The sequence below is a fragment of the Diaporthe batatas genome (assembly GCF_019321695.1).
Source record: "Diaporthe batatas strain CRI 302-4 chromosome Unknown Contig00013, whole genome shotgun sequence".
NCBI lineage: Eukaryota > Fungi > Ascomycota > Sordariomycetes > Diaporthales > Diaporthaceae > Diaporthe > Diaporthe batatas.
This window is the reverse complement of record NW_025408560.1, coordinates 1,491,126-1,514,576: the sequence shown is the minus strand read 5'-3', so window position 1 is coordinate 1,514,576 and position 23,451 is coordinate 1,491,126. Positions and strand designations below refer to the sequence as shown.

The window sequence follows — 23,451 nt, the reverse complement described above, 5'->3', positions numbered from 1 at the left end:
AACAACGAATGTGGAAAGGATGGTGTGATATAACACAACTACATCCCCACAAGTCTCTACGTAACTGACCAGAGCATTCCAGTTGAGTTGATATGCTTATCTATCCATCATTTCGAGTCTTCCGTGAAGTCGGTGTGTTGATTCCTTTCAGTTCCTCTCAGGACCTGGCGCAAAAATTAGAGGTATTACCCCATTACATGTCAGATGCTTGGCCATGACGTCTATTCCATCGTCAAATCACCGAGATCGACCACGTCCTCCCCATCAAAGCCAGGCGCCTGCGCGAAATAATACCCCCGCTGATTCGAGTAGACCTCCTTGCCAGTAGCCTCATCCCGAAAGCGGGCAAAATTATAATGCGTGTGCCCAAATGCCCAAAAGACCACGTTGCCGGCACCCCAGCACCCCCGGCCGCGCAGGTCCGTCGCGAAGCCCGGCTGGAGCTTGCTCGCCGCGTGCCTCGGGCTGACGGCCCTGGCGTCGACCGTGGGGCTGTGGTGCGTGAGGACGGCGACGCGGCGCCCGGGGTGCTCGCGGGCGATGGCCGCGACGCGCCCGTCCAGCCAGGCGGCGTCGCGCCTGTGCGCCTCCACGTGCTGCTCCACCGTCCAGCCGCCGATGCGGAAGAAGTCGTTGAGGCCGAGGCCGATGTCGTCCCTGGACGCAGCCGGCACGTCCGAGAAGAGCGTGCAGCCCAGGATGGTGAGGTTGTGGCCCGGGAGGTGGAACTCGCCCCGGTCGAGGAGGACGTACTCGCCGGGCATGCCGTCGCTGCCCTCGGCGGGTGGCTGCCGGGCCCGGTCCCGCCGGTTCTGCTCCTGGAACCCGCGGAGGGTCTGTCTCGCTGCGCCCCAGCTTGAGCCGTATGGCTCGTGGTTCCCCAGCACGTGGAAGACGGTGCGGAACTGGGCCAGCTGGGCGGTGAGGAAGTCGAGGTACCCTGGGTCGGAGACGCAGCCGATGTCTCCCAGCAGTGCGAGATGGGGTGCGCGAGGCTTGATTTCGTAGACGTCGTACGCCTTGGGGGTCTCCAGGTGGAGGTCTGAGAGGATTTGCAGTTTCATGCTGAAGAAGTCGCCATCGATCTTCAGCCTTCTGGATTTTGACGAAATCGACCTTGTCGTCACAGCACAGCCCTCTCTTCCTCTGCTTTGCTGTCCTCTGGTCTCAAGAGTTCTCGCGGTTGTCGGATATTCGTTGCGAAGACAACCTAGCTGTTGTGGAATTCCTGCGTTGAAAGTTGACTGTTGCCTAATGTACATGATGACGGGCCTCAGCCTGGTAGCCCAGCGTTGACTGGCTGCAATCATCCTGAAGCCAACACAGCTCCACCTTGGTGTTCCCACATTGGCCCAGGCCGCATTCTTGCTAGGTGTGACTTTCACTATTATTCTCTTGTGTGGTTTCGCTTCTATTCCGTATACGTCCGAGGATATATATAGCGCCTTCATACGGTAGTAAGCACTCAAGACCCAGCACTTAGAAAGAATATAATGCTGATAACAATAGTTATAATACGATAGGTATTATTCTCTTATATGAGCATGTTTTTGTCCCGTGAGCAATCAGCTTTAATGTTACAGCTAGCTAACCCTAAGGGTAGTCTAGAGTAATGCTACCCTAATTTAAAACTATAGGGGGTTTTAGGCCTAATTAATTAATTGTACAATGTATACGGGCCTATTTAAGTAGTTAGGAGGTGCAAGAGCTTCAATAGTCGAAGCATTCCAGCGAAATACGGCGGTCAAGGAGTTTGGCTTCTGTTTTCAAACTATGGCTCAGACGCCCAGGTTTCCTCGATTTCACTTTTGCAGGTCATGGGTCGGCGTGAGCCAACATTGAAAGCAAGTGATATGCAGGATTTGGAGAGTCAACATTGGGACACTTATTTCGTATAGCAGCTTGCCTCCATAACAGGGCTGAAAGACTCAGTGTCAACACAATGGTTGACTGTCGCTTGCAACTCAGTTCCAAGGCTGTGGAATCAAAAGGACACGAGGTATTTGACCGAAAATCCCAAGCGGCATAATTATTTATAGTCATATTGTCACAGGTTCCTGATATGGTTGTTGATTCCATCAGGGTGCGTAGGAGAGACACATAAGGTGGGTTCACGATCAGCACATTTGCCGTTTTGGTCCTTGACGGGCTCACCCCTTGGGTGTGGAGCCTCTCTCATGATGGCCGTTTGAAGAGCTTCTATGCCAAACTTTACAAAATGGACTTTCCCTTGACGAGGTCTTGTCCTGTCCGAGATGCATATGAATCCAACATGCAAGCTTGAAGACCTGCACAGGATTGCATGTGAGTGGCTTCTAGCCTCCGAAATATTGTGATCAAATAACATTGAATGGAATACAATGCCAGACTTGCTGCATGATGGGCACGAATGAGGCGACTCCACCAAGAAAAAACAAAGGCAAGGATTGATAATACCTACTCCACCCTCACATGTGCTCAAAAGCAAAAGTAATGACAACTGTGCGACTCGAACGCACGCCTCTTTCGAGACTACGAAGATGATTCCACCTGAACGTAGCGCCTTAGACCACTCGGCCAAGTTGCCTTGAAATCCTGGAAATATTTGTGTACTATGATGGCTTGGCAAATGCGGAGTGGATCGCCGACGGGTTCCGGTGGGCCCAGGGAGATGCCGAAACATCGGGTCCACGGGTGGGTAGTGTGGCTCCCCACCACACAAAAGACTTCAGACTCACTCCTGAGCTCAATCCTGTGGGGTTCAGCGAAACACGTTTAAAGAAATCGTTAATGTTTTCACCATGAAACTGCCAAATATTCAAAAAGCTTCACGGTGTCATTAAAAGCCTCTTTCGCTTGTCTTGCACTGACATTTCTTTCTCATAAGAGGTTATAATAAAGGAGGCTAGGCTATAACAGGTTGTCCCCTGTGCATAGGAGGTTCTCACACGAGGTTGTTCACAGGAATTCGGGAAGATGCTGTAACAAAGTGTCAGAAATGCAAACAAAGTGGGATATCTGTCATTATGGTGATTTCGAATGTTCTAAGGACTACTTTCTCGGCAAGGTGAAAGTAAAGACTCAGTCTGCATGTCCTACACTTAGCGTAACTGCACATGCAAGAGTAGCTAGAGGCTTGGCTCAGGGTGACTTATAGGCCAATCTAACTGGCCACAGACTTTTCTACTTTAGTTCTCAAGTGCTTCCAGAGATCTAACAAGTGCAAGTCTCTCGCAGGTCTTAGTCGCATAAATGAGGATGGTTCCCCTGGCAGCCCTTTTCTGGCGGACAAACTGTGAATGGACGAGAGAGACACTCGCAAGCGGCTGAAATCTGATCGAGGACGCCGGAGAAGCAACTGCAGGCTTCAAATTGCGCCATGCCTAGGTACTGACACCAATGACAACCTTTGCAACTACAACTTTCCTGTCCCAAGTCAACGTCCTCTGGTCACTGATCTAGCTACTGACTACAAGTTGTGTTGGTACACAATAAGCTGGGCTGACTTGGTATCCCAGATGACTTAGTTTAGACAACTAAAAACTATTTAGTTTGATACTCACCAAATGGACCACCACCATTTGAGTAATTTGCCTTTCAAAGTTCTGCTTGTTGAAATACTAGCCAGGCCATGAGCGTCAATATCTGGTGATCTGTGCATGTGCAGCCTTTGATGTATAGCCACAGATGGCTAGAAATAATGAAGAACGTAGCTGTTTTAGAATGTAGATGTCAATTCTGAAGCATTCCAATCAAGCATTTCTCAGCACACATAAAATATTCTGAAGTTCAACATAGCCTTGGAGAAAGTCCAAGTACAACTCCCATCGAAGAATGAGAAGCAATTTTAGAGACCATGAATTCCTCCATACATATTTTTGGGCACTTAGGAAGAGCGCAGGGTCCCAATGGCGAGATGACTACCAGTGAGGATGCATGGGGGACTCTCATGTGGAATATTGGTCCAGACCGTGATTACTTTGGTACAAATGTGACCTCGGCAAGAACAATTTTGAAGGTTTTGCTCTGCTGATGGGAATCGCCTTGACGTTTGACTTGAAGAAAGTACTCCAACTCATGGGTTTTGTGCCGACTCCTTGCTCCATCAAGTGTTTATGCATGCACAAATTAATCTTGAGTGATAGAGCCGCTACGCAAGGTATCCACCAGTCAACATCGAAGGTAGCACTGTAGAGGATGGTACCTAGGTACAGAGCAGGAGGCTGATTTTGTGAATTGGCAGCTACTTTCTCACCTCCACAAGAGTCGTGCATGGGTCCCTAGGTACGAAACGGAGGAGACTTGGACAAGGTGCAGGCAGGAGCAGACAACACGGGCCAGGGTTCAACACACTCTGATCTCCCGCATGTCTCTGCCAAAGCATGCGCTTGGAGGAGGCAGCCCCCAGCGTCCGAGCACTAAGCACAATTAGAGGGTTCAAGGAAAGGCTCATTAAATGCAATTCAACAGCTTAGTCTTCCCCTGCCTCTGCCCCGATGCAGACTCGCATCTGCTGTAATGGATTCAGTCTACCAAACTGGTTGTAGTCTCTGTAAAAGGCAGCAGCAGCCACACCCCTGAAAGGGTTGCCTTTCATGTCAAGTGCTCGAAGCTGGCTCCTGCCTTCCTGCTCCTTCCCCAAGCTGCGCTTCAGGAGGAAAGGCTCCGCTTGGTCGAGTTTCCCACACTGAGAAGGAAGTTGCGAGCTGCTTAGCGCGCAGCTGGCAACCCAGGCAGAAAAGATGTGCCCGCTGATTCCTGGGAAGTCTTTCTCTCTCTCTTTTTCTTTTCTTTACGCGCAGAGGGCACTGCGCACACACTAACGGGCTTCTAGGAGACGACGAGAGCGACGACGAAGACGACGAAGACGACGAAGACGAGGACGAAGATGTCGGTGTCCCAGTACGAGTGGGCCATGCTGGCCGCCAAGGAGCGGGAGGTGGCGCTCCTGGAGCGGCAGGTGGAGGCGGCGGAGAGGGCCGCCCTGGAGAAGGCCAAGGCCGAGGAGAAGGCCAGGCGCCAGGTCGCCAAGGAGCTGGACGACGAGGAGGCAGAGGAGGAGCGCCTCCGCCAGGCTGGTCGCTCTTCGCGCGCCCGTGGCCGTGGCCGTGGCCGCTGAGCCAAAATCCTCGCTGCCGCGAGGTGGGTACGGGCCGGCACCCGAGGCCGTAGGCTTTGCTGTGTCGAGATGGGTACGGGCCGGAACCCGAGGCCATAAATACTAGGAGTTCCTCGCTGCGGCGAGAAGGGGGACGGGCCGACCCCTAAGGCCATTTTCCCATCCGATTGCTTCTCACCTCAACGTGGTGGATGGCTGGAACTCATCGGTGACCAAGTGGTCGTTGGTGTGCCAAGAAGAAGCACTTGTATCTAGTTGTCCAAGGCTGTGTGAGCGTCCATAGATTCGAGCACATAGATAGATTCCAGCACACCTGGCATTGCCGGATGCCTTCAGGCTTGTTTACCTGACCCAGTGCTGGAGCACCGTTTCCTATCTTTGCTAATTCGGGATCCCAGTAGTTGCGAGACCGGTGATAAGCCACAGCCTTTCTTGAATGTGTCAATTACTATTGGATGTCGTGTTCAACTCGAACTCGCGCTCCAATGGAGTGACTGCTCTCCCGGACCCCATTGTCTGCTAACTGGAAGGTGATACCGCCTCGCATTCATTGCTTCCAGCCCATGTGTTCTCGCAACTTTGAGCCCATCATCAATGATATCTGAAGAAATCGCAAGCTTCGTTGAACAAGGTTTTTTTCTGTACGTCACACTCATGATCCAGGATTCTCGACCATATACCATAGAACATACTTAGTGATGGCTACAAGACTGTAAGACAGGAACTCTGATTCTCAAGCCAAGTTGTTTGCCTGGCACACCTACTCTTTCATGTCTCGTCAGCTTGGAACATTCAAAGCATTACAGCGCCAGACGCTGTCAACACAGGTATCTCGGCTGAATTCCTCCAACCAGCACCTCTCTTGAAGGGAACAGTTGTCATGAGAGTTTCTACGTGCCCTGGCACAGGCTTTGCCGATGGCATCGGCTCAGATGCTCGCCTGCCAACATTCAAGATACCTGCCGCCGTCGCCCATCTTTGTATTTCCAACTGTAGGCATTTGTAATCACAAATTCGAACCGAACGTGGCCGTCAATTTCACTGTCTCGGCATCTGTCAGCATGTGCTAGGGTGAAGTAACACTTTCCCAAAGCGATGGAAATACTCACAGTGGACAGCTTGAAGTTGAATTAAACAGACTTCCAAACATGCTGTTTGGTTCAATTTGGTGTGACAGCCCCGGTTTCCAGCAATGCCACCCTGTTCCAAGACCTGAACACAATCCCCGCGGCCCTTTCCTCCTCCGCGCAAGCCCTCTCCCGGTCGCATTCTCCGCCACCACCAGCATCCACTAGGCTTGGAGAATATGGCGGGCTTGGAATACAAGCCTGAGGATGGACACCGCCAACATGGACATCATGAAAATTTTGGGTTGCAATATCCTGTGGGAGTGATAATGCGGTGCAAGATTATTGCCAGGGCTGCCGCTTACTATACTTAATATAATCAATATAGTATAATACGTATAAATAAGCCCACTATACCCCATTACATTAAGGGTATTTTAAAATCTATTATATTATACTAAAGAGTCTAGTATATATAATATAATAGGTTTTAATATAAAATTATTAAATTTTTAGGGTTTTAAATAGCTATAATTAAATTTATAAAAGTTAATTATAAACCCTACTTTACGCCTTATAAGGTATATACCTAAACTATTAATACGCCTTATAAAGCATATATTTATATATATATAAATATTATATATTTTAGTAAAGTCTACTAGCTATTATATAAAAGGCTTTAAATAAGCTTTAAAGTATAAATATAGCTTTAAGGCATTAAAAGCTTTAAAATATTAAAAGCTTTAAAGTATTATTTAAATAATTTATTAAAATTTATACCTAAAAAGGTATAAGGCCAATTAAAGTATATACCTTTTTAAATATAAATATAAACTACTTTAAACCAAAATAAAGTTATAGCCTATAGCCTATTATTTTTAAATTCTATTTATAAAACCAATATTATACTATATTATATTATAACTTTTATAAATATTAAAAACCTTTTATTTAAGGCTTTTATTATTATATTTATATATTTTTAAAATAAAAACTAAATATAATTATTATTTCTTATTTATTTATATATTTTAATATATTATTATTATTTAAAAATATAGCTATTATAGCTTTTAGCGGCGCATATAAATCTTATCCTTATATATATATTATAAATTACTACTAATATACTTATAAAGTTTTAAATAGCTAAAATATTATTTAGGCTATTATATTTAAAAATATAGCAAGCCTATTCTAATAATATATTATTTAATAATATAAATATTAGGCATATTTAAAACTATTTATTATTTACTTTTAATAATTAGCTTATTCTATTAACAAATATATATAAATTTTTCTAGCTTTAAAAATTTTATTATAATTATAATTTAAATTACTAGTTATATTAAAATATTTATATACTAAAATATATTAATAATTATAATTTATAATTAAATTATATAACCAACTTTATTATAATTAATTTTTATATAAAGTTTTTATATGCTATTATATTAATTATATATATAACTATAAATTTATTAGTTGCTAATAGCTTATTAGCTTAATTTTTATTTTAATAGGTTTTATTACCTAAATAATATACCTTTCTAGCCTTTTAATTTTTAGCTCTATAATAATTTCTTTTTCCTCTTTTTCTTTTTTTATTTATTCCCCTTTTCCCCTCTCTTTCCTATATTAGCATTTATTTAATTATAAAAAAGCGCTTTTAAAAAGCTTTAAGTATATTAATACTAATAAAATTTATTTAATTTAGGTATTTTTAAATTATATTTTTACAGCTTATAATAAAGCTAAGGCCTATAAAAGCTAAAATTTTATAAAAAAAAATCCTTTTAATAATATTAAAATAAGTAATATAAAGGTTAATAAGTCTAGGCCTTTTAAATCTATTAAATAAACTTCTTTATCTAGAAAAACCATTTTATTAATAACTCCTACTAATATAGGTATAATGCCACCATTTTCCCCTTTAATAAATATAGGTTCAAGTTTAAAGGTTTTTAAAAAAAAAAAGTTAAAAAATAGACCTTTAAAGGTAATATTTAAAAGTAATATAGCCGCTTTTTTATATAAATAGGGCTGGCAAAATTATATCTAAATAACTAAAATCCTAACTTTTTTATTTAAAAATACTTGCTACTACCTCTTTTTAATAAATTTTAATAAAAAGGCTTGCTAGTTTAAGTAGTACTAATAGGCAAAGCCTTTATTAAATATAAACTTGGCCAAATAAGGCCCTTAATACCTTACTAATAATAATTTAAATAAGTCTTTTAATTAAAATATATAATATAAATAGTAGTAGCCTTATAATTAATATATATAATATATTATATTTTTTTTTTTTTAATTACCTTATAATTAATATATATAATATATTATATTATTCTTTTTTAATAGTAATTAATATTTAATATTTAATAGCCTAGTTAAAAAGGCCTTATTTCTAGCCCATTAAATAGCAATTTATTATATTATTTTATTTATAGAGTATATAAGAATTAAGGCCTTAAAATTAAAATTATATTTATATATAATAGGATTTACTTATTATTAATATTTTACTAAATAATTTTATATATAAAGCATATTATAAATTATAAACTATATATGTGCGCCTTATAAAGTATATAAGTAATTTAGGTATATATCTTATAAGGTATAAAAGTAATAATATATTAAATATTAAGGCTATAAAAGTTAAAATTATACTTATAAAATTTATTTGCTATTAACATTTTATTAAATAATTTTATATATAAAGTATATTATAAATTATAAACTATATATATATACCTTATAAGGCATATAAGTAATTTAGGTATATGTCTTATAAGGCATAAAAGTAATAATATATTAAATATATAAAATTAATTATAAAATAAAATAAAATAGAAATTATTAAAGTTTAATTAAATTTATATATAATTATTTTATTTATATTATAGGTTAATATGCCTTATAAAATATATATTTAAATTACCTTTATACCTTATAAGGTATAATAATAAATTAAATTATATATATACTAATTTAGGGCTTAAAAGTAATTTTTATAAATTATTAAATATTCCTTATTTATTACTTAATATATATTTAATTTTTAAATAATATAGCCTATTATTAATATTATATTATTAAAAAAGTGGCTTATATTAAAGCTATTTTAAAATATCTTCCCTTAAATTTATTTTTTAGGATTTATTAGGTTTTAGTATTTTAAAAAGCCTTAAAGTTGGCCTTAAAAATATAGTTTTAATATTAAAAGTTTTATAAATTAAAAGTATAAATGGGTTTATTATTATTATATATAAAAGAAGTCCTTTAAGGCACTTTATAATTATATTAAAGGGGGTTTTTAAAATATTAAATTTTATTTTTGGCTAAACTATAAAATATAAAATTAATTTAAAAATATGCTAAGGCCTATAAAGGCTAGAATTTAAAACTAATTTATATTTAAAATATAAAATATTATTAAGTTTTAGTAGCTAAATATTATTAATTTAAAAAACCAAGTAATTATAAATAATTTAATTGGCAACTTTAATAAGGACGTCTTTTAGTAAAAACTTTTATACCTTATTATTATTAAAAACCTTCCTTTTTGCTTTATTAAATTTTAAGCTTTATATATTATATTTAAGTATTTAAACCCCTTAATTATAAAAATAAATGCAATTTTTAAATAAACTTTATTATAATTAAAGCTTATTATTATATATAATAAGTTTAAGTTTATAATAATTAAGGTTTTATAAAATATTTAAAAATAATTTATATTATATTTAATAGTTAGCGCTTAAATAATTAATATTTTATATATAATATTATAATATTTTATTTTAATAAGTTTATATGCTTATAAAAGTTTGTTTTAATATATTAGAACTTATTAGTAGTTATACTAAATAGAATATTATATTATATATATTTAAAATTTTATAAATATTTAAAATTATAAATAAAGTTAAATATTTTATTTTAAATAATATAAGTAATAATAATATAATAATAAAGAAATTAGGCTGGCTTTTAATATTAATAGCCTAAATGTTATATTTATTATTTTAAATATATTATTAATTTGGTTATAAATATTTTATTATTTGGAAATAATATTATATTATTTAAAAACCTTTTAGTTTAAATAATATAAATGCTAAATTATAATATATAAAGTAATAAAAACTAGTCCTATTATTAAGCTTATAATATTTATTATTATTATTTACTAGTTTAATTAATTAATTAGTTGGTTATATAAAATTTAAAAGAACTTTTATAAATAAAATAAAATAAACTTTATATATTAAATAATATTAAAAGTAGTTATATATATTTTAATATATTAGTTATTTATATTTATTATTATTTATTAAGCTATTAGGTTTTATTTATTTTTAATATTATAATAAAATAAAATAATTATTAGTAATATATTATTTGCTATTATATATTTTAATTTAAAAATACCTTTTATTTTTATAAGAAAATGGAGTTAATAAAGAGAAATTAAAATATAATTATAATTATAGGTAAAGTCTTTAAGGATATTAATAATGTGCTTAAAGTATTTAAGGGTAATAATTAGACTTAAAAATAAAAAAATGGCTTTAAGAAGATATATAGTAGTATTTAGGGTATTATTATAGGCTTTAAATTTTTTTTAAAATGCTTTAAAATATAAAAGAAAGTTATTAAAAGGTTCTTTAAATTAGAATACTTTATAATTAATATAAATTATATATGAAAAAATTAAATTTTTATTATATTAAATTTAATAAATTGTCTATTTATTATATTATAGTAGCCCTTTATTTAGTATATTAGTGGGCTTTTTTAAAAGTATATAGAATAAAAGAAGAAATGGGTATTTAATATTAAGGTTATAATATAAGTAGTTTGAAAGCAAAATATAAAAATAAAATATTATTTTTATTTAAAGAAACTTATAATTAAGTAATAAAAGTTTTTAAATATGTATTTAGTAAATATTAAAATAATTTATATATTTAATTAAATAATACCTTTTATTAAGCTTTTATTTTTAATATTATTTTAATAAATTTAATATTTAAAATTATAAATTATATAAGCTTAATAAATAAATATTAATGCTAGCAATAAAAATATACCTTACTAATAGTAATATTAAGGATTTATTATTATATTAATATAATTAAAAGGTAAATATTTATATTTATTATAAATGGTTTTAAATTTTTTTATTATAATAATAAATGTTAAAGTTAAAAGTTATTTTTATTATTTTTATATATAATAATAGCTTTTAAAATAGCTTTAAAGTAAATATAATCTTTTTATATTAAATATTATGCTTATAGCATTTATAAAAAGTAGTTAATATTAGAAAAAAAAATATTATTTTATTTAATAATAATAAAAGAAATTTAAAGTAATAATTTAAATAAATATATAATAAATTACAAGAAAGTTATAATATATTACTTTTAATAAAGGTAGTTAGGAATAAAAATGGGCATATAGTAGGGCTAGTAGGTGCGCCTAGTAAGGCGCATATATAATTAAGGTGTGCACCTTATAAGGCGTAGAGCAATTTTATTTAATTTATTTTTAATTTTATTTATATTATTATAAAAATTTTTTTTAATTATTATAAGTTTATTATTAAAAACTTATATTATATTATATTATTACTTAATATATATTTATTTATATAGGTAGTTTATAAATTAATATTTTTCCTTTTATATTTTTTATGCCTTATAAAATGCACACCTAAATTAAATATGCACTTTATAAGGTATATTACCACCCTCCTATATTTATATTTTAATTTTTAACCCACTATACTATACGTACTTATATTAAAGGCCTTTATATTATATTATATTTATATTAAAGGCTAAAGTATTTATATTTATATTCTATTAGTGAGCCTAGTGCATGTAGTGTAGTGTATAGCAGCCCTGATTATTGCAAGTTCATAATGTCGAATCCACACGCCTTTTGAGGTGGACGGGTGAATTAAAACTCGGCGTAGAGAGTCGACTTGCACCGAAAGACGTGGGAATTTTGGTAAAGTGAGGAGAAGAGAGGAGAGAATTTGAAAAGAGTTGGAATAATTTCCAATAGTCTTCAGCCAAGAAGCCTTGCAGATATGCAAATAGGCTGAGGATGAGGCATTGCAGATAGCCCCGCGCAGGGACACAGACACGCACACACACTAACGGCTTGGATAGGAGATAAAGTACTGACCAAATTTGATGCAAACAACGAGATGGTTGAGCTGATCGAGCTGAGGTGCTCAAGTGACGGGTATTGGCAGACGACAAGGTGGTTTGGTTTGGAAGACGAGATGGTTTGGAAGACGAGGTGGTTCGGAAGAGGTTTGGTTCGGAAGAGGTGTTGGTGCAGATAGCGAGTGTGTTGGGTTCCAAGAGTGAGTTTCGCCAGTTGAGACGCTCTCAGAAAGGTCTAGTTGATTTGTCAATATGGTTTTCCAAACATGGGGGAGAAGAGTGCTTACCCGCGCCGCTGGGATGATCTTGTTGGTGTTTCCGGGCGGGCGGCCGACCTTTGGCGCAAATTGGATAGACTGGCAGGATCCTGACCCGTCGTGTGTTCATTATTGACGAGTAGCGCAAAGTCGGTATTGGTGACATTGGAAGTTTGAGAGTCAGGGATGCTGATTTCGTCGTCATCGGACCGCCGGGCGTTGGCCTCAGGATGAGCAACTTGCTCAGTGTGGACGGCCATACCAGCTTCGACAGCAGCATTCAATGCATTTTTCCTACGGCGGATGACGATCCCGGGAGGGAGTTCAGTGTAATGGCAACTGCGTCTAGGATTCTCTGAATAGATCAAGGCCATACTCTCAGCCATAGTAAGGGTAGCGACAAACACAGGTTGGGAAGGCGAGGTGGAGACCGCAGTTGCGATAGCCCGGACAGTACGAGCGACGATCAGCTCGCGCTCATTCTCATTGATGGCGAAGCGAATGTAGTAGTCAACCCAGTCGGCAGCAGCTCGGCAGGCCTCCTCCATGGTGTCGGTGGGCCAGGGCGGAGTGAAGAATTCCTCGTCGTCCACAATCTTTGAACGGGGGAAAATTCGGGCGCGGAGAGTTTCGAGGTTCTCTGTGTCTTCTGGCGGAGGGAGTGGGGTCGGTGGTGGCTCGCGACGCCTTCTGTTAAAGGAGGCACTTCGGTCACGTCTATTTTGTTCGGCACGTGCGGCATCCCGGGCTTGATCAGCCTTTTGCTGGGCTTGATCAGCCTCGAGCTGGGCTCTCGCCATCCGTCTGTTCTGCAGCCATGCTTGGAGCCATGCTAGGCAGCGGCAAAAGATGCACGACATTGTTGGGAGCTGTTGTGGGAAGGTGCGAGAATGACCAGATGAAAGAGGGTAGATTAGATGAGAGAGGAGGAAGTGTTTGTTGACGGTCTGATTTGTTGACACTGTGGTCTGCTGATGGAGACCGATGGATAGAATGAAAGACAAATTGGAAGGGATGGAGGGGAAGAACCTCAAGCGGAGGGAACCCAAATCACCGCCTGGGATTTGTTCCAAAATCTTAGGTGGTAAGGTAGGTCCTTGGGCAGTAGGGAAGGCGCGATGTCTCTGGTCTGATTCCTGACGGTGCCGCTGTCGTTATGGAAGGTGCAACTGGGACGTGGCTAGCACTTGGCCGGCGCCCTCCAGAACCTAGACAGAACACCACTATTCTTTTCGATGTATTTACAATTTATAGAAGATTGCTATATTGGATATCTTAGAAAATAGATATTCTATTAGAAGATATCCTATTATCTCTTATGTAGTTGTTCTGGGGGAGGCTCTCCTAGAGAAGGCTTTTCTGGAGGAGGCTGTCCCAGAGGAGGTATTTCATAGGAGGGTATCCTATACGAGGGCATCTGAGGGGATGGTGTCCTCTGGAATGTTGCCCTATCGTCGTGTGTGAGGTTGCCATACGGGAGGGTATCCTGCACGTGGAGTCTTGTAAGAAAGGTATCCCATTGGAGATACTGTGGTCATGTGGCAGGCACCCCAGTAGAGCTTGTTGTGGTGAACTCTGTCTTTAATCCAGAACAAACCCAATTTACCAGTTCCAGACACCCACAAGTGCAAGAGAATGATGCATTATTCTAATGTACCTGGGCAGGTGTAGTCATCCTGCTAGGGCCTTATTGGCCGTACACGTTACTAAGTCTTAGTTGAGAGTTTTGAAGGACGTCTGAACGTTTGAGATAATGCCCCCGGGCCGTTTTAAAATGGGACAAGGTCGACACCCGGCAGTCTGGATCAGCTAGCCTCTCTGCCTCTCCAGGGTCCAGTTGTGGTCCCTTGTGTTATTACGTCTTGGCGGGCGGACAGAAGTACCGTACAGGGAGTTCGGGAGTGCAGTCCATGATACGCCCACTCAGGGCCAGCGCTAGAAGGCGGGAGGGTGGGGCTCGCAGCTGGATGCTACAGAAGGACCGCCCCTCCAAAAGGTCACAACTTGAGGGATTGACCTTGCAGCAGGCATACACGGATCTAGCCTGGCTTGATCTGATTTGATCTCTGGTCAGCATCAAATCTAGAGCTCCCCTGTCCAGCCGACAGGTGCCATCGAAGGAATTGCTAGACTACCTGGGGCTCTTTATGGACTCTCACCCAGAAATAATCACCACAACCACCCTGTTATAACCGCATCGTCAGGGCCCAGGGCAGATGTGTCGAGCTGCCGTCAGCTCAAGCATCTTCCTCAAGATATCTCCTCTCCTCCTGCCCGCCTCGTCGAGATCAGCACGCTGTCCAAGCCCCATCATCACCGCCAGCAGAGCCGTCTCCACAAGACACAGGCCCCTCGCCACCATGTCGGCCTCAGACAGGCTTGTCCCGACCTATGACAACGCCCTCCACCTCCTGTCCCTGCTGCAGTCCAACAAGAACATCATCAACCTCTTCACCGCAGCCCCAGGCTCGCAGGGGGACATCAATGCCGCCGCCATCCCCGAGATGACGGCCTGGCTGGACCGGGCCGGCTACGCCCCCTCCGACCTGGCCCGCCTGCGCTGCATCCACGTCGCGGGCACCAAGGGCAAGGGGTCCACGTGCGCCTTCACCACGTCCGTCCTACGCCAGTACCCCGACGTCGCGGGCCGCGTGGGGACCTACACCTCGCCGCACCTCGTCACCGTGAGGGAGCGCATCTGCCTCGACGGGGAGGCCATCTCCCAGGACAAGTTCACCACCTACTTCTTCGAGCTGTGGAACCGCCTCTCGGACGCCGCGAGGAAGGCCGGCGACGAGCTGCCCGGGGGTGAGGAGCTCGGCGCGGACGGGCCGTCGACGAAGCCGTTCTACTTCCGCTTCCTGACGCTGCTCGCCTTCCATGCCTTCCTGAGGGAGGGCATCAAGTCTGCCGTCATCGAGTGCGGGATCGGGGGCGCGTATGACTCCACCAACGTGCTGCCCCCGGAGGCCGTCACCGCCTCGGCCGTGACGCAGCTGGGCATCGACCACGTCTTCATGCTGGGTGATACGGTCGAGAAGATCGCATGGCACAAGGCGGGCATTTTCAAGAAGGGGGTGCCGGCGTACTCTTATCAGGCCGGGAGGCTTGACGGAGACGGCGTCTCAAAGGTCCTGAGCGAGCGGGCGCATGAGAAGGGGGCCACTCTGGACTTGATCGACAACCAAGTGCTGGAGCAATGGGCAGGTGTGCAAGGCGCCCGCCTGGAAGGAGCATTTCAAAAAGGCAACATGGCCCTCGCCGCTGTCATCTCGAGGAGGCATCTGCAGGCACTGGGCCACAAGTTTGAGCTCCCTTTCTTCGAGAGCGGGGGCTCAGCGCTCCCCAGCAAGTTCGGCGACATGCCCGAGCAATTTATTACTGGCTTGCAGACCGCAACACTTCGAGGCCGCTGCGAAACAATCACAGATGACCGCATACAGTGGTTTCTCGACGGCGCACATACGGAAGACAGCCTTGTCCAGGTGGGCAAGTGGTACGCTGACAAGATCTCCGGGGAGGACTCCATCCGGATACTCATCTTCAACCAACAAGACCGTGACTCTGCCGCGCTACTGCAGACGCTCCTTGAGACTATACTGAAGGAAACAGAAATACCCAACCACAAGATCTTCCACCACGCCTTCTGCCCGACAAACGAGGCCAACAGCTTCATGAAGAAGCCGGAGTTTACCGTGCAGAGGAAGAACTGCGATGTCATACGGCAGTTCTGCCCTTTTACCGCAGCACTCCCCGCGGACAGCATATCGACAGCGCTCGATATGGCAAGGACGGTCATGCTCGGGGCCAAGAAGAGCAAGGACAATTTCAAAGTACAGGTGCTGGTCACGGGAAGCTTCAATCTGGTGGGGCCGGCGCTGAAGCTGTTGGAACCAGGTGGTGAACCTTAAGATTTGGCTAATGTACCGGGTGCGTTGAGCACAGTGTTCCTCTACCACATCTAATTCTTGCCGTCTATTTTTCCCGCCGAGGATGTTCAGAGGAGTAAGGGAAAACAAAGAGAAACCTGGGGCCTGCGGGCTTCCTTGTTCATAGAGCATCAGCCCCTTCCAAGATACCCAGGGCGCCTCCCACGAGATGGAGGCTGCCCGTTATGAAAGCTTGCACCGCCTCGCCCTCGTTGAGTGAACCTGTGAGATCCCGTGCGACGTTGAGTGCCTCCTCAATGCTCGGGATGACGGTGATTTTTGCCTTGGGGTCGAGAGTCGCCCACTTGTCGGCGAATGTCCGCTGCACGGTGAGCTTCTGGATGGCCTCGGGGTCATACTGGTGGTTCACGAAATCTGGCAGTTGTTAGTAATTATCCGCGGTCTCATCAAAACACCACCCAACAAGACCCACCAACATACCTCTCTTGTAGCCAGTCGCAGCATGCGTGACATTCGTGCAAAACACCACGTGGTCAAACGACGAGCCGTCCTCCCTCCTGGCGCCGGAATGCAGCCCGTCCAGGAAGTCGACAGCCTCCGTCCTGCCCTGCTGGTTGAAGATGAGGACCCTCGGCCCCGGCCGGCCCTCGTTGGCGCCGGCGAACCAACTCGCCGCCATCCTCAGGCTGTCGGTCGTGTGCGCCCCGTCGATGTGCCACCTCAGCCGCCCGCCCTCCTCCTCCTTGACCTCGCACCGGCCCCGCCACACGACCTGCTCGATGCCCTCCCTGAACTCGGCCGGCAGGCTGCCCTCGTCCCTCGTGAACCCCCCCTCCGGGCCGACGACCTTGCGCAGCGCCGCCTCGGCCAGCGCGATGGCGAGGCTCGCGTTGCGCCGCTGGAACGCCGCGTCCGGGCGCACCCGCACCCCGCAGGCCGCCAGCCGCGGGTCGACGCCCAGGATGCGCAGGTCGGCGCCCTTGTCCGCGGCGCGGCGGCGCAGGACGGCCTCGGCGGACGGGAAGGCGGGCTGCTCGACGGCGAAGTTGGCCGTCGCGGCCCCGGGCCTGATGATCCCCGCCTTGTGCCACGCGATCTTGTCGACCGTGTCGCCGAGGACGAAGACGTGGTCGATGCCCAGCGTCGAGATGCCCGTGGCCAGCGGGTGCGGGACGATGTTGGTGGCGTCGTACTCGCCGCCGACGCCCGTCTCGAGCACGGCGGCGTCGACGCCCTCGCGCAGGAAGACGTGCAGCGCCATGAGGGTCAGGAAGCGCGCGTAGATGGGGCGGGACCCGGGCTCCGCGTCGTGCGGGTGCAGTGCCGGGCCGCCCGTCAGGGCGTCGCTCACCTCGAAGAAGTACCTCGCGAAGGCGGCCTCGGACAGCGGCGAGGGGCCGACGCGGATGCGCTCGCGCACGGCGACGAGGTGAGGGGAGGTGAGCAGGCCGACCCTGAGCTTCTCCCCCTGCCCCGTCCCCGTCCCTGTGTCGATGTCGCTGCCACTGCGCCGGCGGCGGTACCGGCCCAGGATGGAGGCGACAAAGGCGCACACGCTGCCCTTGCCCTTGGTGCCGGCGACGTGCACGACGTTGAGCCGGTCCAGGTCGTCGGGGCTGTGGCCCAGCCGCGCCCAGTAGGCCTTCATCTCGCGGACGCTGGCCTCATCGGGCCTGATGCCGGCCTTGCGGCGGGCTTCGATCACCGCGAAGGGCGTTTGGAATGTGTTGAGGGCGTCGATTGCGTCCTTTGTGCGGTCTCATCAGCTGAGGGTCCTCTGTGGCTGTGGCGCATGTTTTACCAGGGATAGAGGTACTGCCGCTTCGACTGACTCACCTCATACGTCCTGCCTGACGCGGTGGTGCTGCTCATTTTGAGATGCTGCTGAGGTCGCCAGGCTGCATGTGTGACGAGGAGAAGCCGGGGCGAGCGAGTGGTCTTGGCGGCGGTGAGTCTGGTCAACAACAGCGCATGGCGCATCGCAGGTTGTGGTTACAAGATCTGCATGTGCATGATGCGATGCGATCTGAGATGCCCGGGCCTGTTGAGGCTCAGCCGCGGTTTTGACGGTGAGTTTTGTTAGTGCCGCGGCGATCCGCTGCCGCTCGAGTCGTTGCTGACCGAAGTCGGGCGCCGAAGCACGTCGGAAGGCACGGCCGATGGTAAGCACTCCCGGCTGTTCGTTCACAAAAGACTGGCGTGCTTTTATCTCTTCCAAAGTAGAGTTCAGACAATAAAAACAATTCATGTGCCAAGAGATCATCAGACTATCCGTACATACAGCAGACATGTCACGACACTACAACTTCAAACAGGTACGGCTGTGAGTGGATAGGGTATCTTTCGGATATTCTATATTTTTTTTCTTCTGTATTGAGATTCCAGGGACGCCCATCGCCCATCGCCCCCGACCTTGAAGACCCCTCAGTCAACCTCCCCCTTCGCAATGACATCCTCGCACCGCCCGCAGAGCTCATCTTCCCGAGGGGCAATGTAGCGCCAGCACCGGGGGCACTTGTGCGCCTTGGGCGGCAGCACCCACGCGGTACACGTCACACTCTCGCCGCCGCCGCCGCCGCCCGGGACCTGGAAGTCCACCGAGTACTGCCACTCCGCGTCCTCGGGGACGGGCTCGTTGACGGCCACGTGCGACACCACGAGGGCGCCCTCGAGCTCGTCGACGCGCAGGAGCACGTCGGCCACGGCCCGGTCCGGCACCCGCAGCACGACCGAGCACTGCAGCGACGAGCCGACCCTCTTGTCCCTGCGCGCCAGCTCCGCGGCGGACTTGATGCCCGCGTGGGCGGCGAACAGCACGGGCATGGCCTCGCGCAGCCTGCGCTCCTCCTCCCCGCCCGGCACCAGCAGCTGCTGCTGCCTCCCGTTGTTATCGTCAACCACGGGGGCCGCGTAGAGCTGCCGCAGCGGGTGCACGGCGCCCCGCCTCAGCCACGCCGGCGCGTGGTCCCACGCCTCCTCGACCAGCACGGGCGTGATGGGCGCCAGCATGCGCATGAGGCCCCAGAAGACGGGCTCCAGCACGCCGCCGCCGTCGCCGCAGTACAGCCGGTCCTTGAGCGCCTCGAGGTAGAAGGCCGACAGGTCGTTGTTGACCCACCTGTTGAGCAGGCTGAAGCCCCTGTGGAACTCGAAGCCGTCGTAGGCCCGGCCGACCTCGCCCATCGTGTCGCGGAGCTGGATGAGCGCGATGTGGTCCGTGGTCGTGAGCGGGGCCGCCCGGGCGGCCTCGGTCATCGACCCCAGGAGCATCTTGGTGATTGTCCGGTACTTGAGCAGCGAGATGTGGATTGGCTTCAGGACAGAGTCCCCCATGACCACGTCGTGCGTGTAGTCGCTGCTGGCCGCCCAGAGGCGCAGGGCGTCTGGCCCGAGGGCGTCGTAGTGTGGCCCCGCAGGAGCTGTGCCTGCCGTCTCCTTCGGGGCGTTTTTGTCCTTCCGCTTCTTGACGGGAGGCAGCATGCTTCCGTCCATGACTTGGTTGGGGCTGATGATATTGCCAAGGGATTTGGACATCTTCTTCCCCTCCTTGTCCAGCGTGAACCCGTGCGTGATGAGACGTTTGAATGGGGCGAGGCCAACGGTCTGCTTGATCAGGCTGCCCCGGTCGGAATCACCCGCGGCGGCGGCGATCCTTGTCAACAGACTGGACTGGAACCAGCCACGGTGTTGATCCGAGCCCTCGAGATAGACATCTGCTTGGACATCCCCCTCATGAGTCCAGCTGCTGCCACTGTCGAACCAGACGTCCATGGTGTCTGTTCCTCGTCGATACTCGCCGTGGGACCTTAGCGATGGCACGACCCACGCCGGGTCATCGGGCTTGTCGGACCACCAGGCGTCGGTGCCCCTCTCCCGTATGACGGAAATGATGTGCTGGACGCTCTCCTCAGTCATGATGGCGTCGCCGTTCATGTCATACAAAGCGGGGATGGGAACCCCCCATGCACGCTGCCTCGAGATACACCACTCACTTCGCCCCTTGACAAAGCTCTCCAGCCTGGTCTTCCCACCGCTGGGTATGAACTGGACATCATCCAGGGCCTTGAGTGCCTGGTCCTTGATCCCCGCGACGTCAGCAAACCACTGCGCCGTCGCCCTGACGATGATTGGGCGCTTGGTGCGCCAGTCGTAGGGGTATTTGTGCTGGTACTTGTGGACGTGCAGGACATGATTGCCCAGGAGCTCCAGCACGGCTGCATTCCCCTTGCCCTGGACGAAAAGTCCCTGCAGCCGCTGAGGGTCCAGGGGATATGCATCCGCCGTGAAGTGGCCAGCGTTGTCCACGGGCGCAGAGACATCCAGGCCCAGGGGCCTGCAGACTTCGTAGTCGTCGTGGCCGTGGCCGGGTGCAAGGTGGACCAGGCCGGAACCAGACTCGGCAGACACGAAGTCTGCGTGGATGATGGGCTGGTGCGCTGCGGATCCCCCATGGAGTGGGTGGCGGTACATGAAGCGACGCAGGTCGGAGCCTTTGCATGATGCGATCACGTCGTCCTGGTGCAGCTCGGTGCGATCGAAGCAGGCCTTCAGGACCTGTTGGAGACAACCCTGTCCCACGATGAGAGCATCGCCCCCGTGTCTTATGATGACGTAGTCGAGGTCGTCGTGCACGGCGATCGCCTTGTTCGCAGGCAGGGTCCAGGGTGTTGTCGTCCAGATGAGCGCATACAGCTGGCCGGAAAAGCCTTCACCGAGGATCTGGCCGAGTGCAGCGCCGCTATCAGCCGAGGCAGCGACCGGGAACGTCACGTAGGCAGCACTCGAGGTGTGGTTCTCCTTGTACTCGAGCTCGGCCTCGGCGAGGGCGGTGCCCGAGGATGGCGACCAGTACACGGGCTTGTACCTCCTGTAGATCAGGCCGCCGCGGACCATGCCGAGGAACAGCTCGAGCTGGCGGATCTCGAAGGCCGGGTCCATGGTCGTCCAGCGCCGGTCCCAGTCGGCCATGACAGCGTAGGAGCGGAACTCGCGCATCTGCGAGAGGACCGTGTTGGTGGCGAGCTCCCTGGCGGCGCTGCGCACGTCGACGGGGGCCATCTCCCTGACGCCCAGGGCCTCGAGGGCCTTGAGCTCGATGGGCAGGCCATGGCAGTCCCAGCCGGGGACGTACTTGACCCTGTGGCCCTGTTGCACCTTGACCCGGAGGATCGTGTCCTTGAGGATCTTGTTCAGGGCGTGTCCGACGTGGAGCGCGCCATTGGCATAGGGGGGGCCGTCGTGGAGGATGAACTGCTTGTCGGCAGGTCGGTTCGCGGCCTGCCACTCATAGAGGGCGTCGGTGCATCTCCGCAGGTATTGCTCTTGCAGCTGTGGTACCGGCCGAGGTCTGTCGGGGGGGTGCTGTCAGAATGGAGCTCATGCGAGTGCACGTGCTGGTGGGGGCCGGCGTGCACCTACGGTATCGAAGCCTTTGGCAGTCTCAGCGTCGACTGCCACGACTTTGACATGGTCCCTCAAGTCGTGTTCATACTTCCACCTCTGCAGTGCTGACGTCGGTCTCTGGGAAAAGTCGCGGTCGCAAAACTCGGGCTCGTCTAAGCTCCACCCCTGTCAGGCCTGCAGGGGTGCCTTCCAGACTCGGCAGCTCCACCACGTGTGTACATCCCTAGTGCCCGGATCAATACCTAGGTACTTAAGTATAGAACCCACGTGCCTGAACTGATATCAGGAGTTTCTGGCAGCATAGGATATACTGTGTGTGCCTCCTACAACAGACAGAAACAACCATTTCATTCCTTCTCCAATACTACCAGGTACCCAGGTACTTCACGGCTGCAGCATGGCCCCGGCCCGCAGCGCAGCGCACAGACCACCTCGGCATCCCGAGCCAGCCCCCCCGACCCGGCACATCTCCGCCAATTTCCCACCCACCGCTGAGAAATTTTCACCCTCGCCACCCTCATCTTTCACATTTCCGGCCCCATTTCAACAACAAGTGGTCCCGTAGCTCAGCTGGTTAGAGCGTGGTACTAATAATTCCTCAAATACGAGGAATCATCGGTGATGCCAAGGTCGCGAGTTCGATCCTCTCCGGGACCATCTGATCTCTTTTTGCCGTTTTGCGAGGCATGGCTTTGCCCCTGGGGTGATGTCTTCTAAGAGGAGATTTGGGGGGCCCTGCTGTGCTGGTCTGGGCAGTGGCCAGGCTGTGTCGGCAGTTTGAAGCCGGGTGGCGTCTCCTTTTGCGGTCCTGCCACACTGTATATGCCCTGCCGGCACCACTCAGTGGCTTACAACCATATTGTGTGATGGCTGTTGCGCATGTATGAAGTGGGAAGCACTCCTTAAAGTGTTTCTAACCCGCATAAAAGTAAAACATATGCAGCGCCTTCATACAGTGGTAAACGCCCGGAAGCAATCCTTTCTGTCACTATTCCAGAGACTAGAACCTCCATGTTGAAGTGTGAAGAGCAAACCACACAATTATTCATGGAGCAATTCCAAGACCTGGTTAGCTTTCTGACGTGCCCAAACGCGGAACTGAAAACGGCTCGAGTCCGTTGTGGCTGGCCTCTGTGCCCTTAAAACGCCATCTCGCATTCCAAGTATCAATGTTCAGAAGTACGTTTCAAGAAAATAATAGCATTCCTCAGCTAGCTCAACACATATACTGATACTTCCCTCTATCCCCCCTATGAATACTGACCGAGTTTCCTGACTTTGCGTTGACTTTGCCTTGCCGCATTCACCGGCTGTGTTCATTGTTTGCGGCCAAGACAGACACCCAATAAATCCAGCCTCGGTCTTCCTATCCCGGGCTCTCAAAGTCTTCACGTCAAAGACAAAGCAGCGCCGAGGTATCTCCAATTCACACACCGAGGCCACCTTCTCGGACCCGGATCTATTATCGGAAAACCAAGTCGTCTCTCAGGAGTAGAACACATCGACAGTACCCCCACGCATTTGTCGCCTTTCACT

At 46.6% G+C, this 23,451-nt stretch overlaps 4 protein-coding genes across 4 annotated transcripts; 1 reads left to right on the top strand and 3 right to left on the bottom strand.

Annotated features, from left to right (window-relative positions):
* Positions 1-119: 119 nt before the first annotated feature.
* On the bottom strand, positions 120-1,214 carry KVR01_010400 (uncharacterized protein). The gene has a single exon (XM_044790347.1). The coding sequence runs from the start codon at positions 1,062-1,064 to the stop codon at positions 222-224; it is 843 nt and encodes a 280-aa protein (XP_044640559.1). The 5' UTR covers positions 1,065-1,214; the 3' UTR covers positions 120-221.
* A 13,262-nt stretch (positions 1,215-14,476) lies between these two features.
* Positions 14,477-18,591, bottom strand: KVR01_010399 (uncharacterized protein). The gene is made up of 3 exons (XM_044786320.1): positions 18,349-18,591; positions 16,993-18,259; positions 14,477-16,926 (listed from the first exon to the last, which is right to left on the bottom strand). Exons 1-3 carry the CDS (start codon positions 18,490-18,492, stop codon positions 16,673-16,675), a joined length of 1,665 nt encoding a protein of 554 aa, XP_044640558.1. The 5' UTR covers positions 18,493-18,591; the 3' UTR covers positions 14,477-16,672.
* KVR01_010641 (uncharacterized protein) lies at positions 14,983-16,533 on the top strand (the record flags this gene model as incomplete). Its single annotated transcript, XM_044789953.1, has 1 exon — positions 14,983-16,533. One exon carries the CDS (start codon positions 14,983-14,985, stop codon positions 16,531-16,533), a length of 1,551 nt encoding a protein of 516 aa, XP_044640800.1.
* A 229-nt stretch (positions 18,592-18,820) lies between the features above and the next one.
* Positions 18,821-22,035, bottom strand: KVR01_010675 (uncharacterized protein). The gene is made up of 2 exons (XM_044791628.1): positions 21,931-22,035; positions 18,821-21,859 (listed from the first exon to the last, which is right to left on the bottom strand). Exons 1-2 carry the CDS (start codon positions 21,978-21,980, stop codon positions 18,937-18,939), a joined length of 2,973 nt encoding a protein of 990 aa, XP_044640834.1. The 5' UTR covers positions 21,981-22,035; the 3' UTR covers positions 18,821-18,936.
* Between the last annotated feature and the right edge of the window lie 1,416 nt (positions 22,036-23,451).

Coding starts and splice junctions, on each gene's coding strand:
- KVR01_010399 (XM_044786320.1), bottom strand. CDS start 18,492: ATGCGCCATGCGCTGTTGTTGACCAGACTCACCGCCGCCAAGACCACT. Junction 18,260..18,348: donor CGTCAGGCAGGACGTATGAG/GTGAGTCAGTCG, acceptor GACCGCACAAAG/GACGCAATCGACGCCCTCAA. Junction 16,927..16,992: donor TGCGACTGGCTACAAGAGAG/GTATGTTGGTGG, acceptor AACAACTGCCAG/ATTTCGTGAACCACCAGTAT.
- KVR01_010400 (XM_044790347.1), bottom strand. CDS start 1,064: ATGAAACTGCAAATCCTCTCAGACCTCCACCTGGAGACCCCCAAGGCG.
- KVR01_010675 (XM_044791628.1), bottom strand. CDS start 21,980: ATGTCAAAGTCGTGGCAGTCGACGCTGAGACTGCCAAAGGCTTCGATA. Junction 21,860..21,930: donor CTGCCAAAGGCTTCGATACC/GTAGGTGCACGC, acceptor CCCCCCCGACAG/ACCTCGGCCGGTACCACAGC.